This window comes from Protomyctophum bolini (assembly GCF_963924005.1).
Source record: "Protomyctophum bolini genome assembly, chromosome: 1".
Taxonomy (NCBI): domain Eukaryota; kingdom Metazoa; phylum Chordata; class Actinopteri; order Myctophiformes; family Myctophidae; genus Protomyctophum; species Protomyctophum bolini.
The window spans coordinates 47,799,505-47,817,400 of record NC_137862.1 but is presented as its reverse complement, the minus strand read 5'-3'; the positions used below and the strand labels follow the sequence as shown (position 1 = coordinate 47,817,400).

General features: G+C 46.0%; 1 protein-coding gene across 1 annotated transcript in view; it reads left to right on the top strand.

Annotated features, from left to right (window-relative positions):
* unc13c (unc-13 homolog C (C. elegans)) overlaps nucleotides 1-17,896 on the top strand; it is a gene marked incomplete at both ends in the record, with an annotated part of 246,798 nt that overhangs the window by 29,421 nt on the left and 199,481 nt on the right. Inside the window, 2 exons of the mRNA XM_080787767.1 lie at nucleotides 592-645; nucleotides 13,973-14,192. Coding sequence (XP_080643893.1) covers nucleotides 592-645; nucleotides 13,973-14,192 — 274 coding nt within the window. The remainder of the gene's footprint in view (nucleotides 1-591; nucleotides 646-13,972; nucleotides 14,193-17,896) is intronic.

The window sequence follows — 17,896 nt, the reverse complement described above, 5'->3', positions numbered from 1 at the left end:
CTCTCTCTCTCTCTCTCTCTCTCTCTCTCTCCCCCCCCCCCCCCCTACAATGATGTGTGGATGCTGTTTTTACACAGACGGACACATGCAGTCAGCATGTGTCGGCCTGTGTCCATGGATCTAACATATAGGACCTGTCTCATCTTACCATCTCACCCCATAGCATCAAATCACTCCACATATAAACAACCTGACACAGCACACAGAGGTCCAAGGGCGCAAACTTCAAGATAAAAGTGTTGCTTTCATTGCATATATCACTCCGGATGCATTTTCCGTTCCCTTTCATAGCGCTGATACTTTCATTTATTTATTTTTTCTCCCACACCCCCCTCCCTCCCTCCCTCCCTCCCGCACTAAATTATTCATAGTGCTTTTACAGGCTGTTAAATTCTATCTGTTGACTTGCGTCGTCTCATGCAGGAGTCTTACAGTACCATGTGTAAATTCATTTAGCACTGCTGATGGGCATAATAATGATGTGGGTGGATTTCAGCTGTTGACATTTCCCTCTCTCTCTCTCTCTCTCTCTCTCTCTCTCTCTCTCTGCTCGCCCCACCCCACCCCACCCAGACCCTCACTGCTCGAAAGGCAGGCATCTCGTTCGCTCTGGTGAACCGCTCCACCCTGAATAACGAAGACCTGGTGAGTAGCTATGCTGTATAAACCTGCACTACTGTCCATGTCCGGTTGCCTCTACTGCCTCTGTTGTTGTATAACGCACACACGTACACGCACGCACGCACGCACGCTCGCACACACACACACACACACACACACACACACACACACACTGCTGTAATGGAGGCCAAGGCCCTCGTATGCAGCGGAGGCGGAACGGAGGGATAGATACTATACTGCATGGGGGGAGGCGCTGAAGGAGACTCTAATTCAATGTTCTCTGTCTCCAATTCGGGGAGGGAGGGAGTCTTGGCAAGATGAGACGCAGGGGGGGGGGAGGAGGATGTGGACGTTTGCTTGCTTGCGGGTGGGGGTGGGTGGGTGGGTTGGGCGGTGTCGGTCGGTGGGTGGAAGTATGCATGCACGGATGGATGGATGCATGGATGGATGGATGGATGATCATCTTAGCGTTTGACCACTTTAACCATTATTTGACATTTATATATAGCCATTGAAATATGATCTATATACATGAGCTTGTAGATCTGCTATTTTTGAAAGAATATTTTTGCAAATCTTTGAATATATATTCTTCCCCGCAGTGAACGTTTAAAAAATAAAAACCCAATCGTTCTATATCATACGGGTGCAGTGGAAGTAAGTATAAGGATGGATGGATGGATGGATGGCTGGGACACAGCTAATAAGCAGAGCAGAGGTTGTGTCAGGACACGGGCTGTATTGCTCTGTGTGGGCGGGTGGGAAGAGAGGGAGGGAGGAGAGGAGAGGGAGCGGGTTGGTTGTGGGGGGTGGGGTGTGGTGAGGGGGGGGTCTTTGGAACGCTGACAGACTGTCAGAGCTCCAAACTCAGTTTGCCTCCCTGCAATAGTGTACTTGATGGATGCCCTGCGATCGCATCAGTGCCAGGAACGCCGTGCGTATATAGGCTCTCCTCCTCCGGGGAGGGAAATTGGATGCATTGCATTAGTCAGCGGCCTTATTTCTTTAAATGGGCCGTCACTATCCAACGAGACCTCCCCCCCTCCCCCTAGAACCCCACCCCCCTATAACTGTAACCGTCACGCTTTTTATTTATTCATTCATTTGTTAATTCGTTTCCTTGCTTCTCCTGCGTGTGCAGTTTTACAGTATAGGGCGGCCTCTTAATCTACACACGGGGGTTGATGCTGTGAATGATGGCCTCTGAGGTCTCCGCACTGTGTTCTCCTTCTGTCACGCGGGCTTCAGAGTATAAGGCATGAGGAGAGAAAGGAACTGGACGAGACGAGCACATTCAAAGATGGCTCTCGGTTTAAGCGGCCACGCGTGCGTTCAGAAGTGACCGTGGTTATTCACAGTGGTGGATAAAGTACTCACATTTTTGAGGCGCGCTAGCCCCTCCTATATGTCCAGCTTTGAGGATTTGTGCACACACACAAAAATTGTGTTAACACAAACATTGAATGCCATTGACAATGAATGGTACAGTATACTTAAGTTAATGTACTTAGTTACGTTACACCACTGCCGGTTCATTAGTGACACAAGTAGTGAACATACTTGTGTTTGTGTCGTGGTGAACAACACAGCACTTCTGTGCAGAAGACAGTGTTTCAGGAGGGCTGTTGTCGTGCTTCAGTGGTGAACATGGTGCTTTAGAGAAGCATGGAGAACAGTGGTGAACATGGTGCTTTAGAGAAGCATGGAGAACAGTGGTGAACATGGTGCTTTAGAGAAGCATGGAGAACAGTGGTGAACATGGTGCTTTAGAGAAGCATGGAGAACAGTGGTGAACATGGTGCTTTAGAGAAGCATGGAGAACAGTGGTGAACATGGTGCTTTAGAGAAGCATGGAGAACAGTGGTGAACATGGTGCTTTAGAGAAGCATGGAGAACAGTGGTGAACATGGTGCTTTAGAGAGAAGCATGTAGAACAGTGGTGAACATGGTGCTTTAGAGAGAAGCATGGAGAACAGTGGTGAACATGGTGCTTTAGAGAGAAGCATGTAGAACAGTGGTGAACATGGTGCTTTAGAGAGAAGCATGTAGAACAGTGGTGAACATGGTGCTTTAGAGAGAAGCATGGAGAACAGTGGTGAACATGGTGCTTTAGAGAGAAGCATGGACAACAGTGGTGAACATGGTGCTTTAGAGAGAAGCATGTAGAACAGTGGTGAACATGGTGCTTTAGAGAAGCATGGAGAACAGTGGTGAACATGGTGCTTTAGAGAGAAGCATGTAGAACAGTGGTGAACATGGTGCTTTAGAGAAGCATGGAGAACAGTGGTGAACATGGTGCTTTAGAGAGAAGCATGTAGAACAGTGGTGAACATGGTGCTTTAGAGAGAAGCATGGAGAACAGTGGTGAACATGGTGCTTTAGAGAAGCATGGAGAACAGTGGTGAACATGGTGCTTTAGAGAAGCATGGAGAACAGTGGTGAACATGGTGCTTTAGAGAGAAGCATTGTAGAACAGTGGTGAACATGGCGCTTTAGAGAGAAGCATGGAGAACAGTGGTGAACATGGTGCTTTAGAGAGAAGCATGGAGAACAGTGGTGAACATGGTGCTTTAGAGAAGCATGGAGAACAGTGGTGAACATGGTGCTTTAGAGAGAAGCTTGGAGAACAGTGGTGAACATGGTGCTTTAGAGAAGCATGGAGAACAGTGGTGAACATGGTGCTTTAGAGAGAAGCATGGTGAACAGTGGTGAACATGGTGCTTTAGAGAGAAGCATGGAGAACAGTGGTGAACATGGTGCTTTAGAGAGAAGCATGGTGAACAGTGGTGAACATGGTGCTTTAGAGAGAAGCATGGAGAACAGTGGTGAACATGGTGCTTTAGAGAGAAGCATGGAGAACAGTGGTGAACATGGTGCTTTAGAGAAGCATGGAGAACAGTGGTGAACATGGTGCTTTAGAGAGAAGCATGGAGAACAGTGGTGAACATGGTGCTTTAGAGAGAAGCATGGAGAACAGTGGTGAACATGGTGCTTTAGAGAGAAGCATGGGGAACAGTGGTGAACATGGTGCTTTAGAGAGAAGCATGGAGAACAGTGGTGAACATGGTGCTTTAGAGAGAAGCATGGTGAACAGTGGTGAACATGGTGCTTTAGAGAGAAGCATGGTGAACAGTGGTGAACATGGTGCTTTAGAGAGAAGCATGGAGAACAGTGGTGAACATGGTGCTTTAGAGAGAAGCATGGTGAACAGTGGTGAACATGGTGCTTTAGAGAGAAGCATGGTGAACAGTGGTGAACATGGTGCTTTAGAGAGAAGCATGGAGAACAGTGGTGAACATGGTGCTTTAGAGAGAAGCATGGAGAACAGTGGTGAACATGGTGCTTTAGAGAAGCATGGAGAACAGTGGTGAACATGGTGCTTTAGAGAGAAGCATGGAGAACAGTGGTGCTTTAGAGAGAAGCATGGAGAACAGTGGTGAACATGGTGCTTTAGAGAGAAGCATGGAGAACAGTGGTGAACATGGTGCTTTAGAGAGAAGCATGGAGAACAGTGGTGAACATGGTGCTTTAGAGAGAAGCATGGTGAACATGGTGCTTTAGAGAGAAGCATGGAGAACAGTGGTGAACATGGTGCTTTAGAGAGAAGCATGGTGAACATGGTGCTTTAGAGAGAAGCATGGAGAACAGTGGTGAACATGGTGCTTTAGAGAGAAGCATGGAGAACAGTGGTGAACATGGTGCTTTAGAGAGAAGCATGGAGAACAGTGGTGAACATGGTGCTTTAGAGAGAAGCATGGTGAACATGGTGCTTTAGAGAGAAGCATGGAGAACAGTGGTGAACATGGTGCTTTAGAGAGAAGCATGGTGAACATGGTGCTTTAGAGAGAAGCATGGAGAACAGTGGTGAACATGGTGCTTTAGAGAGAAGCATGGAGAACAGTGGTGAACATGGTGCTTTAGAGAGAAGCATGGAGAACAGTGGTGAACATGGTGCTTTCGAGAGAAGCATGGTGAACAGTGGTGAACATGGTGCTTTAGAGAGAAGCATGGTGAACATGGTGCTTTAGAGAGAAGCATGGAGAACAGTGGTGAACATGGTGCTTTAGAGAGAAGCATGGTGAACAGTGGTGAACATGGTGCTTTAGAGAGAAGCATGGTGAACAGTGGTGAACATGGTGCTTTAGAGAGAAGCATGGTGAACAGTGGTGAACATGGTGCTTTAGAGAGAAGCATGGAGAACAGTGGTGAACATGGTGCTTTAGAGAGAAGCATGGTGAACAGTGGTGAACATGGTGCTTTAGAGAGAAGCATGGTGAACAGTGGTGAACATGGTGCTTTAGAGAGAAGCATGGTGAACAGTGGTGAACATGGTGCTTTAGAGAGAAGCATGGTGAACAGTGGTGAACATGGTGCTTTAGAGAGAAGCATGGTGAACAGTGGTGAACATGGTGCTTTAGAGAGAAGCATGGAGAACAGTGGTGAACATGGTGCTTTAGAGAGAAGCATGGAGAACAGTGGTGAACATGGTGCTTTAGAGAAGCATGGAGAACAGTGGTGAACATGGTGCTTTAGAGAGAAGCATGGAGAACAGTGGTGAACATGGTGCTTTAGAGAGAAGCATGGAGAACAGTGGTGAACATGGTGCTTTAGAGAGAAGCATGGTGAACAGTGGTGAACATGGTGCTTTAGAGAGAAGCATGGTGAACAGTGGTGAACATGGTGCTTTAGAGAGAAGCATGGAGAACAGTGGTGAACATGGTGCTTTAGAGAGAAGCATGGAGAACAGTGGTGAACATGGTGCTTTAGAGAGAAGCATGGAGAACAGTGGTGAACATGGTGCTTTAGAGAGAAGCATGGAGAACAGTGGTGAACATGGTGCTTTAGAGAGAAGCATGGTGAACAGTGGTGAACATGGTGCTTTAGAGAGAAGCATGGTGAACAGTGGTGGACATGGTGCTTTAGAGAGAAGCATGGAGAACAGTGGTGAACATGGTGCTTTAGAGAGAAGCATGGTGAACAGTGGTGAACATGGTGCTTTAGAGAGAAGCATGGTGAACAGTGGTGAACATGGTGCTTTAGAGAGAAGCATGGAGAACAGTGGTGAACATGGTGCTTTAGAGAGAAGCATGGTGAACATGGTGCTTTAGAGAGAAGCATGGAGAACAGTGGTGAACATGGTGCTTTAGAGAGAAGCATGGAGAACAGTGGTGAACATGGTGCTTTAGAGAGAAGCATGGAGAACAGTGGTGAACATGGTGCTCAACGTTTTTGGCCGGGGACCCCCGGAAATGCTTTGGCCATGTCTCGCCCCCCTCCCCATGCACCACCAATACAAAATGACTGCAAAAATAACCTTAATATTAGAGAAAATATATCCTAAAGGAATACTGAAACCAGGTATAATCATTAAGGAAAGTTGTGTACTATGTAAACTCTCCATTTTCCAGCCATTCAGTTGCAAAAAGAAAATGTTATTATTATTATTTTTTAATAATTTGGGGACCCCCCAAAATAATTTGGCGACCCCCCCCCCCCCCCCGAGGGCTCGCGACCCACGGTTTGAGAACCCCTGCTTTAGGAGAGGGCAACGCCGCGGAGAACAGGATCTCAATCGATGCTCAAAGTATCTGGATCTTTCTTTCTTCCTTCCTGTGCTGACCTCTAAAGCTCTCTCTCTCTCTCTCTCTCTCTCTCTCTCTCTCTCTCTCTCTCTGCATCAATTGATTGCGATCCATTCCTGCCTCTGGGTGCATAGGGGAAGGCTTATGATTTGCAAAGCAGCAAGTATAATAGTACGATGCCATTTCTCAGAGAATCGAACAAGCGGACCTCATCAACCTCTGCTTCAGACTAGACTATACATATATATATATATATATATGAGTATAGCCTGGCGAAGCTCGCACAGTACGACTGCATCGACAATACACACACAGTGTACATCATGTACTATATAAACACCCCCCATCCCCAGTTTCTTTGTGTTCTCGCAGGCCGCTTGCATGCGTGGCCCCATTTTGTGTGTGCGCAGCACTGCGCACTGCACGGACGTGTTTGTTTACACGTCCGTATGCTTTATCTGTTTTTTACGCACACATGACTTGGCCTTTCCGCCCGGCCATGCGTCCCCCCCCCCCCCCCCCCCCCCCCCCCACAGCATTCCGTGTGCCCGGCGCCATGTATCGAGGCTGACATGAGGCCTCCCTTGATTGTGAACCGAGTCGAGGGGCCGTGGGCCTCATTGAAGGGGACGGTACGGACTTTAGGGGGTTTTGATGTCCTTAACGTCTCCCGATGGTGGTGGGGGGGATGGTGGTCTGGGACTGACGAGGCGATGAGCGAGGGTGGTTGATGATTGGTGGCAATGTGGGTGGGGGGCGGGGGAGCAAAGCCTGCAGATTGCGCCGCGGCCGTGGTTAAGTAGGGCGAGCAGATGTCGGGAGTATTTTTTTTATCTCTACGCATTACATCCGCGAGAGCGCATCCCCTGCATGTGAGGACTGCATGACGGAACCTCAACCATATGCTGTTTAGGAGGAGAGGAGGAGGGAGGGGAGGGGAGGGGAGGGGAGGTGGGCATTGGAGATATGGAGGGGTCACCGTGCTGCCCGCTGTGTGTCACTAATGTCACTGACCTGGCAGCCATGTCCAGTAAACTGACCTGTGTGCTACTGGGCAGATGTTTTTAGACCAACTAATCCAGCCCCCGTCCTCCCCCTCCTCCTCCCTTCGCTTCTCTCTCTCTCTCTCTCTCTCTCTCTCTCTCTCTCTCTCTCTATCTATCTCTCTCTCTCTCTCTCCCTCTCTCTCTCATCCTCTTGCCATCTGATCTCTCTCCAAGCCTCAATCTCTCTCTAGCTTTCTCTCGCCTTCTGTCTTGCTGTTTCTGTATCACTTCATATCTCTCTCTCTCTCTCTCTCTCTCTCTCTCTCTCTGTATCACTCATCAATTTAGGTCAGTCAACAGACAGAGAGAGTAAAGTGATAAAGCGAACGATCTATGCCTAAAGTGTGGCATTTCAGCTGTTCTAGTGACAATTGTGAACTCTCTCTCTCTGTGTGTGTGTGTGTGTGTGTGTGTGTGTGTGTGTGTGTGTGTGTGTGTGTGTGTGTGTGTGTGTGTGTGTGTGTGTGTGTGTGTGTGTGTGTGTGTGTGTGTGTGTGTGTGTGTGTGTGTGTGTGTGTGTGTGCGCCCGTGCGTGTGTCTCTCTCTGTTTTTTAGAGCAGAAACAAATGGTAGTGTGTCTCTCTCTGTGTGTGTGTGTGTGTGTGAGGGGGGGGCTTTCCATGCGTTGTGTGGTCTTATTGCCGTAGTAAAATCAGGTCGTGATAAATGACGGTCGGTTTCAGCTGTGAGATTGATCAAAGGACAGACCACCTGTACGCTATAGCCTGGGATTGGCTGTATATCATTGCTTGATAAAGCTCATGTGGACCACTGTTCTATACACCATATATCCATAACTCACGCTGATGAGGTGATGTCAGGCGTCGACTAATTCACCAAATGCATGCCAATTTATGTTTGATTGCATTTGTCATATAATGAATAGCGTAAATGGCCAATGTAGAATCTCACAAAGTGCCGCATATATTCATCTGCTGTTTGCTATTTTTGAGGGACGCTAGCTACCTCCTATGTCCAGCTTTGAGGGTTTGTGCGCACACACACAAACTGTGATTTTTGTATTTTTTCCAGTTTTTCACGTGTCTATGAGGTGAGAGTACTTCATTAGACCCCTTGGTGTGGTTTTTATGTGCAATGATGTCTTTCCCTTTCTATTTAGGGTTTCTTCCTGGAGGCTGAAACCTTGAGAGTCAAATGAGAAAAAATAAACAGCAATATAGTGACATCCCAATATGATCCCCTCCTCTAACCGCTCCCCCTTTATCATACAACTACAGCTGTGCAGGGTGTGGCTTCAGTTCAGGTGGATCACCACCCATCACCACCCACCAGGCAAACCATGCATACTTAATGAACTGGTGGGCGTGTCCACATAAAAACAACATTTTAACGAATACTGTACACTTTTTTGAAAAGAAAACACCTTGAAAAAACCACGGCACTCCATCTTTAACCTTTTGGGCTTTTCGCATGTTCACCCATACCTACACAGCGTCACATGAAAGCATCAAAAGTAGCAGATCTGCGAACTCGAAACAAGGTTCAGGTTCAAGGTCTTTATTAATGTCCCAGAAGGGAAATTAGGTTTACAGCAAGAGTATATAGTGGTTTAAAACTATTACAAACAATACAAACAATACAGGACAACAACAGACATGAGACACCATAGCATAAACAGAGGTCTGGGCACATCTATAGTGCAGGTATAGAATCAAAGATAAAAAATAAGAAAGGCTACATTCAGAAAAGGTGCTAGGATATAAAGTGCCGGCATAAAGTGCTTGTTTCAACATGTCATCACCACATCACATGTTACTGGCAGCGTTGACAAAACGTGGCACGTTATAGAGCGTGACTCGTGAGCCACGTGTTAGAGCTTGTAAATCTGCTATAACTTTTTGCCACTCTTGAACTTGAATCCCATGAAAAGTATGTCCAACAGCTTTGGACATATGAGGTTTCCGCGGAGGCGGTATATTCTAATGCAACATGGCCCAAATGCCCTCTGATCCGTGTCTCATGTTTCGGGGCCAGTCACAAGCAGCAGCATATTGATTCCCCCAGTGTGAAGATGCCGTTATAGATGGAGATATGAGAGGTGCGGACAGAGGCTCCGGAGGTGGATGAGGATGGTTGCTCATGACAGTAGAATCGGCATGAGAAACCGGAGAGGAATGGCGCTGATGAAAGCAGAGAGTACTTGTTTGAATGCCCCCCCTATCAAAAGAAATGATGAAAATCGCTAAAACAAATTAACACTCCTCTTTTACTTTGTCTAATAACAACCTAAAATATGAACCTCAAGGTTGTCCTGGACCTTAAATTTGTCCACATGAGATTTATCAAGCAATGATATACAGCCATTCCCAGGCTAGCGTAGCAGGTGGTCTGTCCTTTGATCAATCTCACGGCTGAAACTGACCTTCATTTAAATAGTTCAAGCTCGTAGCGCGCCACTCGGTAGTGCGCTATGAGCTTGTAGATCAGCTATTTCTCAATAGCTAAAGTATTGCTTAGTTAAAACGCCAAAAGGGGTTCCCGTCCAGAATGGGTTCAAAGCATCCAGGGACTGTGGATGCTACGCATTGATTAGCGCAATACATTGCAAGCTTGCAGATATGCCGTGTCGGCTATTAACCCATTGACGCCTGGTGCAACGTATACGTTGTTCTACCCTTGATGCCGGCCGTGCTCTCTGTGTCTCATCAGCTATTGCTATACATGTAGCAACATAACTATTTAAAAAAAAAAATCATCAGAATTTGAAGGTTTTCAGAAACCTTAGGTCAGGCCCTAGAAGGCGTTCCCAGATTCGGCCTCAGGCATCAATGGGTTAAACTAATAAATCAATATGTTAGAAAATGCGACAATTTAAAACTTGAAACATTTTGGACAATTTGACGCAACATAAATAATTTATTTTCTGCATTCATTTGCATTTCATTCAGTAAACACTCTTTTATGTTGTGTCCTGATGCTGGTCATTATTGATGGTTTTCCTTGGAACAGAACAGAACAGAACAGTATCAATCCGGCCACGGGGGAAATACAGAATAATAATATGTTTAACAGCTCTCATGAACCTCGTTTTCCTCAGCAGTGGCTCTTATAAAAGAAGGAGTTTAAAGGAGAATTGCTAGAAGGCTTTCTTACCTTTATTTGTAGTTGTTACGTCCCCACCAAAGAGGTCCAGGTGTTATGTTGTGCAAAAGCGCATTATTGGCTATTTCCCCTACCATAAGCCCTCAATGAATTGAATTGCATTGAATTGCATTGAATTGAATGGGGCTATGGGGTATTATGGGGCGCTTATTTCAATGGAAATAAGCAAATCAGCACAAAAAACCAATCCCCATTGAGGGCTTATATTAGGGGAAATAGCCAATGATGCACTTTTGCACAAAATAACACCTGGACCTCTTTGGTGGGGACGTACTGTAACAACTGCAAATAAGGTAAGAAAGCCTTCTAGCATGGAACTCTCCTTTAACAACATAACATGGTTGTTTGCCTGCTTAGTGAGGGAGACAGACATTGAGAAGAAAGTACAAATTAAAAAGTCATTGCACCCCAGTTAGCTATCAGCTCATGTCACGTCTGTGACAGAAAACAAACGCAAAACAGAAAGTGCACTACAGAATACAACAAACACACTTCATTAAAGATCCATTACTGTGCGGTAGAATCAATATGACAAATACAGTCAAAACAAGGCAATCATGAGCATACAGTATTTGTGCCGAAATTAGCCAATGCTTGAGGCAGTTTTTTTTTATCACAGCAAATTGTTTAAGGCTGCTACTATCAATAATTATTATAGTGATTATTCTAATCACTATTCTGACAAAAGCAACTAGTTACTATTTTCACGAGCCTTTGGTTGGGAAATATTTGCTTTCTAGGCTGCTGATCCGATTATTAATTAATTATTTAATTTAATGATCAATTATGTTTATAATCGCTTAAATGGTTTGGTCAACAGTTCGAAACTCCATTACATACAAACTTCATGAAAATGAACAGTGTCTGTGAGAGACAAAAAAGACTTGTCAAGTCGTGGGAACCATACAGTATGTCCAAAACTGTTACTTCTCAGTACTCAAATCAAAATTGACAAGCTCAAAACATGTCATTCACGCAACTTTTTGAGCTTGTAGATCCGCTATTTTGGATACTTTTGTGTGACACTCTAGTGATATCAAGTAGGTATAGTCTTGCGTATAGCCAGACAACTATTCCTCAATTCATCTAGTGTACGGTATTCATTTACGAAAAGAAAACACACACAAAATGCATAATATGGAGATAGCAGGTTTCTGCCCCGACAGCAACGATACCCTAACTTGTGGAAAGGCTCGTTAGAGACATTTAACTCTGGTGCAAAGGGTTTCCTGGCATGGGGGGGCAGTACATCTGCTCCGTCTCATCTTCCCTAGATTAAAACAGAAGTAATTTACTCCATTTGTCTGCCTCTCTCTCTCTCTCTCTCTCTCTCTCTCTCTCTGGATATCTCATTAAAGGTCCTTGTCCTGTATTCATAGGGCATATGCCACAGTGGCTCAGAGCAGAGACCCATTCACGGTCCCACACTGTTAGATTGTCCCCTCGCCTTGTCATCTGGTGCCATTTAATCATCCCTGTGTGTTTTGCGTGCAGCTGTGTGTGTGTGCGACTGTGTGTATGTCAGTATGTCTGTGACTCTGTGTGTGTGTGTGTGTGTGTGTGTGTGTGTGTGTGTGTGTGTGTGTGTGTGTGTGTGTGTGTGTGTGTGTGTGTGCTTGTGCGTGCATATTTGTGTGCGCAGTTGCGCACACGTGTGTGTGTGTGTGTGTGTGTGTAGTGTTATTTAGGATCCAGCAGTGCTGTTCAGCTGTAATTCATTGTCAGCACACATGGGGCTTGAGAAGTGGGGGTTGGAACAGAAGTGAAGAGGAGTGGAAGAACTCGATAGAAGAGAACGCTGCTGTGCAGGGCTGAGCTGTACCCCCCTCCTCTCTCTCTCTCTCTCTCTCTCTCTCTCTTTCTCTCTCTCTCTCTCTCTCTCTCCATCCGGACAACACAACACACACTGTAAAAGCCTTATTTACTGCGGCCCATTGATTCTCCCATCAAGAATTGGCAAATCCCCGGCCCCCGTATTCAGTGAGACCAGCTCTCGGTAAAGCATTCCGTTTGAAGAGGCTTCCCTTTTACAGTAAGCAGTCAGGCTAGACAGCCAGGGCGGCCCGGCCTGCACCGTAGAGTATTCGCTTTTTAGAGAGGCTTTTGACAGTAAACCACTCACCGTGAACAAAGCCAGCTAGACGAGGAGGGGAGAGGCTGTTAATCTGGACCTTAACGCAACGTAACACTGATTTACTCACATAGCGGCTGACCTCGCTATTCATGATCGGGCTCATGCGCTCATCGTGTTGTGTACGTTCCGCTTAGGAGAGGGTATACTATGCATAATGCACCCACGGGAGGGAATTGTTTGGGAGAATCCTGCTATACGCTGATGAATGGATAATTCAAGGAGGGGGGTGCGGGTGTACTTCGATAACTGCCATCCCTCTCTACTGTAGAGATGCAGTGTCTGCATCGTAAATATCATTCCACTAAGAATGCAGACGCAACATATCATTTTGAATTAGGTCCGCCGAGGGCAGCGGGCGGCGGCTGTGCCGTACTACTTTAGACTACTGTAAAAAAGTTTGTTTTATGACATCTGGCTTTTCCTGCCACCCTCAGCGGATGCAAGAATATTGCCCAGTCTTTTTTTTTTTTTCTTTTTTTTTGTTCTTTTGTTTTTAACCTCTGTCTCCAGATCTAGGGAGTGAGCGTCCGTGAAAAGCAATCAAAGTGCTGTGCTTTGTGTCGGGGCTCATCTCTGACTTAAAACTGATCCCTTGTCCATATAGAACGCAACACATTCAAGGTTAATTATTTCCACTCTTCTTTCTTTCTTTCTCTCTTTCTTTCTTTCTTTCTTTCTGTATTTCTGTATTTATGTCTGTCTTTCTTTTTTTCTGTCTTTCTTCTTCTTCTTCTTCTTCTTCTTTATTCTCCCCACCTCTCTCTCTCTCTCTCTCTCTCTCTCTCTCTCTCTGTCATGAAAGTAGGCCTCAATACCTTATCAATTATCACCCAGCTGATGACTGCTCAGATGGTTACGATTGGCACTCTTAGTGTCTGTTGTTCAGGGACCTTGCTCAAGAACCTTACCATACCTTGCTCAAGACCGCACGCACGCATCGTTCGATCATTATTCTGATTACGTACAGCCTCTCTCTATAGAGCGTCGCAGTCCCGCCCCCTCGAGAGAGACCCGGAAAATAAATCCCCGTTCATTTTCCTCGTAGACTTTTCAGAAAGTATTTATTTAAAGACGTTTACGCCGCGGACAAAGCCAATTCTTGTCCTGACAAATCATGACAACAAACACAATTTTTCGGGCCAAACAAAGAATTAGAATGTAGGAAAAAAACGGCAGGTTACAACACTTTTTTTGTTGTTTTTCTTCTTTGTAATTATTATTTTGGTCCAAAATATTGTGTGTGTTGTCGTGATTTGTCACGACAAGAGTTGGCTTCATACGACGCTTAAAAGGTATTTAAATAAATACGTTTTGAATGAAAAATGCATTGGGATTAATTTCCTGGGCCTGGCGTCGTCATGAAAGGAGGCGGGACTGCGACGCTCTTCTATACGCACTGAGCTATACGGTCGTCTCGTAAAAAAACTCACCTCTCCATGAAATATCCTTCCTTCCTTCTTCCCCAGAAACACCACGTGTTCAAGAAGACCGTGCAGGCCCTCATCTACCCCATCTCGTCCACCACGCCCCACAACTTCGAGGTGTGGACGGCCACGGCGCCCACCTACTGCCATGAGTGCGAGGGCCTGCTGTGGGGCATCGCCCGCCAGGGCATGCGCTGCTCCGAGTGTGGCGTCAAGTGCCACGAGAAGTGCCAGGACCTTCTCAACGCCGACTGTCTGCAACGTGAGTTAAGGCCCATTCTGACCTGAGATCAGGTTCTATAAAATGTCTCCTACATCCTGACCAAAAGGCGTTCGCGCCCCAAAATGGGTTAGACGGCAGCTCGGGTGTATTTTCCCCCGAGGTCACACTCTCAGTGGTGGAGAAAAAAAGGTGGAAGTAAAAGTATCAATATTACAATGTAGAATTAACTATACTCTGTTACAAGTAAAAGTCCGGAATTCAAAATGCTTGAGTAAAATGACAAAAGTGTTGGCATCAAAATGTACTTAAAGTACCAAAAGTGAGTGTTCAAACGTATAAAACTATTTTGAAAATAGCCGATCTGCAAGCTCACAATGTGTTTGCATTGCGATTTGCGGCGCATTGTGAGCTTGTAGATCGGCTATTTTCAAATGGTCAGAATGTATATAGACCAGAAGTGGTAACTGTATGTTTTGTTGTAATATTCATAATCTACAAGTAGCTAGTAACTCAAGTTTTCAAATAAATGTAGTGGATTAAAAGTACACTATTTGCCTCTGAGATGTAGTGGAGTAGAAGTAAAAGTACAGTAAGAAATTGGAAATACCTCAAAATTGTACTTAAGAACAGTACTTCAGTAAATGTACACCACTGCACACGTACTCTCAATACACAGCATGAAGCTTTGCTTGTATTGTAGACTCGTGTTGTGGTTGAGGGTTTCATGGGGACGGTTGTTGGAACGCGAGCGCCAACGGTATATCTTATTTTACTGTACCTATAGTCGTAACAGGCTTCTCCTTCCAAAAAGGGTGGTGGCCGGTTCTCTGTCCAAAAAGGGTGGTGGCCTGTTCTCTGTCCAAAAAGGGTGGTGGCCGGTGCTCTGTCCAAAAAGGGTGGTGGCCGGTTCTCTGTCCAAAAAGGGTGGTGGCCGGTTCTCTGTCCAAAAAGGGTGGTGGCCGGTTCTCTGTCCAAAAAGGGTGGTGGCCGGTGCTCTGTCCAAAAAGGGTGGTGGCCGGTGCTCTGTCCAAAAAGGGTGGTGGCCGGTGCTCTGTCCAAAAAGGGTGGTGGCCGGTGCTCTGTCCAAAAAGGGTGGTGGCCGGTTCTCTGTCCAAAAAGGGTGGTGGCCGGTGCTCTGTCCAAAAAGGGTGGTGGCCGGTTCTCTGTCCAAAAAGGGTGGTGGCCGGTTCTCTGTCCAAAAAGGGTGGTGGCCGGTTCTCTGTCCAAAAAGGGTGGTGGCCGGTGCTCTGTCCAAAAAGGGTGGTGGCCGGTGCTCTGTCCAAAAAGGGTGGTGGCCGGTTCTCTGTCCAAAAAGGGTGGTGGCCGGTGCTCTGTCCAAAAAGGGTGGTGGCCGGTGCTCTGTCCAAAAAGGGTGGTGGCCGGTGCTCTGTCCAAAAAGGGTGGTGGCCGGTGCTCTGTCCAAAAAGGGTGGTGGCCGGTTCTCTGTCCAAAAAGGGTGGTGGCCGGTTCTCTGTCCAAAAAGGGTGGTGGCCGGTGCTCTGTCCAAAAAGGGTGGTGGCCGGTGCTCTGTCCAAAAAGGGTGGTGGCCGGTTCTCTGTCCAAAAAGGGTGGTGGCCGGTGCTCTGTCCAAAAAGGGTGGTGGCCGGTTCTCTGTCCAAAAAGGGTGGTGGCCGGTTCTCTGTCCAAAAAGGGTGGTGGCCGGTTCTCTGTCCAAAAAGGGTGGTGGCCGGTGCTCTGTCCAAAAAGGGTGGTGGCCGGTGCTCTGTCCAAAAAGGGTGGTGGCCGGTTCTCTGTCCAAAAAGGGTGGTGGCCGGTGCTCTGTCCAAAAAGGGTGGTGGCCGGTTCTCTGTCCAAAAAGGGTGGTGGCCGGTTCTCTGTCCAAAAAGGGTGGTGGCCGGTTCTCTGTCCAAAAAGGGTGGTGGCCGGTGCTCTGTCCAAAAAGGGTGGTGGCCGGTGCTCTGTCCAAAAAGGGTGGTGGCCGGTTCTCTGTCCAAAAAGGGTGGTGGCCGGTGCTCTCTTTATTGCGTGTTATTCATTTAGGGTTTTGGACGGAGCATTGGAAAGCAGAGAGGATAAATTGGCAGGATTCGGTTGCCAAGCCAATTATGGGGGTCAGGCACCGTGATTAAGCGCGGTTCAGGATTTCCACATTGATTATGTGTTGACTGCGAACGCACAAAAGCTAAAAATGCCTATTATGCATATCGGACAGAAACCTCTTATATACATCCACATCTTATTTGTGTTTTGTCATAAATTAACGCCCTATAGCTACTTGATCACACATAAGTAGAAGATCCTCGAAGCGATTAGATCTACTACTACTTTTGCCGTTTTTGAATTTGAATCCTTTGAAAAGCAATAGTTTGGGATATAATGAGGTTTCCCCCCCCCCCAGGAAGAGATGATAAGATATGGACGACAAGTCTTGTCAGTTCAGCCAGAGGTCATGTTGTTCCGTTTGAATAACAACGGAACAAAGAACCACAAAGAACATCAAGCGGAGGTGACGTTACGGTGCTTTGCGTAACGTGCGTGCGTTCCCCTTCCAGTGACATTTACACATTTACACCCACTAGTTTTTTATTGCTCGTGGGAAATCTCAAAGCAGCATCTTCAGTGCGGGCACACGTACACAACACAGCACCCTGTCACAGCGCTGGGGTGTCACACTGGGTTCCAGGGCGATGCTCCTGGCAATCCCTCTCACACCTTAACTGGATTAGCCACACTCTGTGCTGCTGTAAAAAATGCGTTTGCTTTTAATTCCAGATGCCGGTTCATATTAAATGTCAATTCAATCTGTGCAAACGTGAACTCACTGGAGAGATGGTAGATGATAACTTGATTAGACACAGGAGGAACCAGAAATAACTGGCACATGTCCCTCTCCTGACTCCTCTCTGTGTGCACAGTGTGGGGACATCATTAGTATGCACACACAATGTGTTATAGATTCCCCTCACCCTATATGCAGTGCTGGGATGTAACTAAGGGCATTTACTCAAGTACTGCACGTTAAGCACACCTTTGATTTGAGGTAGTAAACATATTGAAAATTGGAAATGTCCTAGTAAAAGTGAAAACACTTTACTAGGGCATTTCCAATTTTCAATACGGTTTACTTCAAATTCAGAGGCAAAACGTTAGTGACAATTTACTTTGTACATTTTGATTATTATTACAAACCATTGTGAGCTTGTACATCAGCTATTTTCAAAATATTTTACATTTTGAAAATGTGTGAAATTAGTCATTTTGCGTTTCGGTACTTTAAGTATAGTTTGATACCAAAACATTTGTACTTTTACCCAAGTGCATTTTGAATACCAAACTTTTTCTTGCAAGAGCGTATTTCTACATTGTACAATGATTTACAATTACAATTTATAATTTAGGCATATTTAGCAGACTCTCTTAACCCATTCTGACCTGAGATCAGATTCATACGAGGTTTCCACTGGACACACACTGGTCTGATGAACCCATTCTGACCTGAGATCAGATTGAAAAAAATGTCAGTCGTTCTTCGATTTTTCAAAAATAGCAGATCTACAAGCTCGTAGCGCGCCACTCGGTGGTGCGCTATGAGCTTGTAGATCTGCTATTTTTCAACAGCTAAAGCATAACATGACGCTAACACCAAAATGGGTTCCCGTTCAGAATGGGTTAAGCCAGAGCGATTTACAGTAAGCCAGCTCAATAATGACCTGGCATCGGTCTACTACTGTGCGTGCTTTCTAAATTAAAAAATGTAGACTTTGCGTATAAGCCTGCAAGGT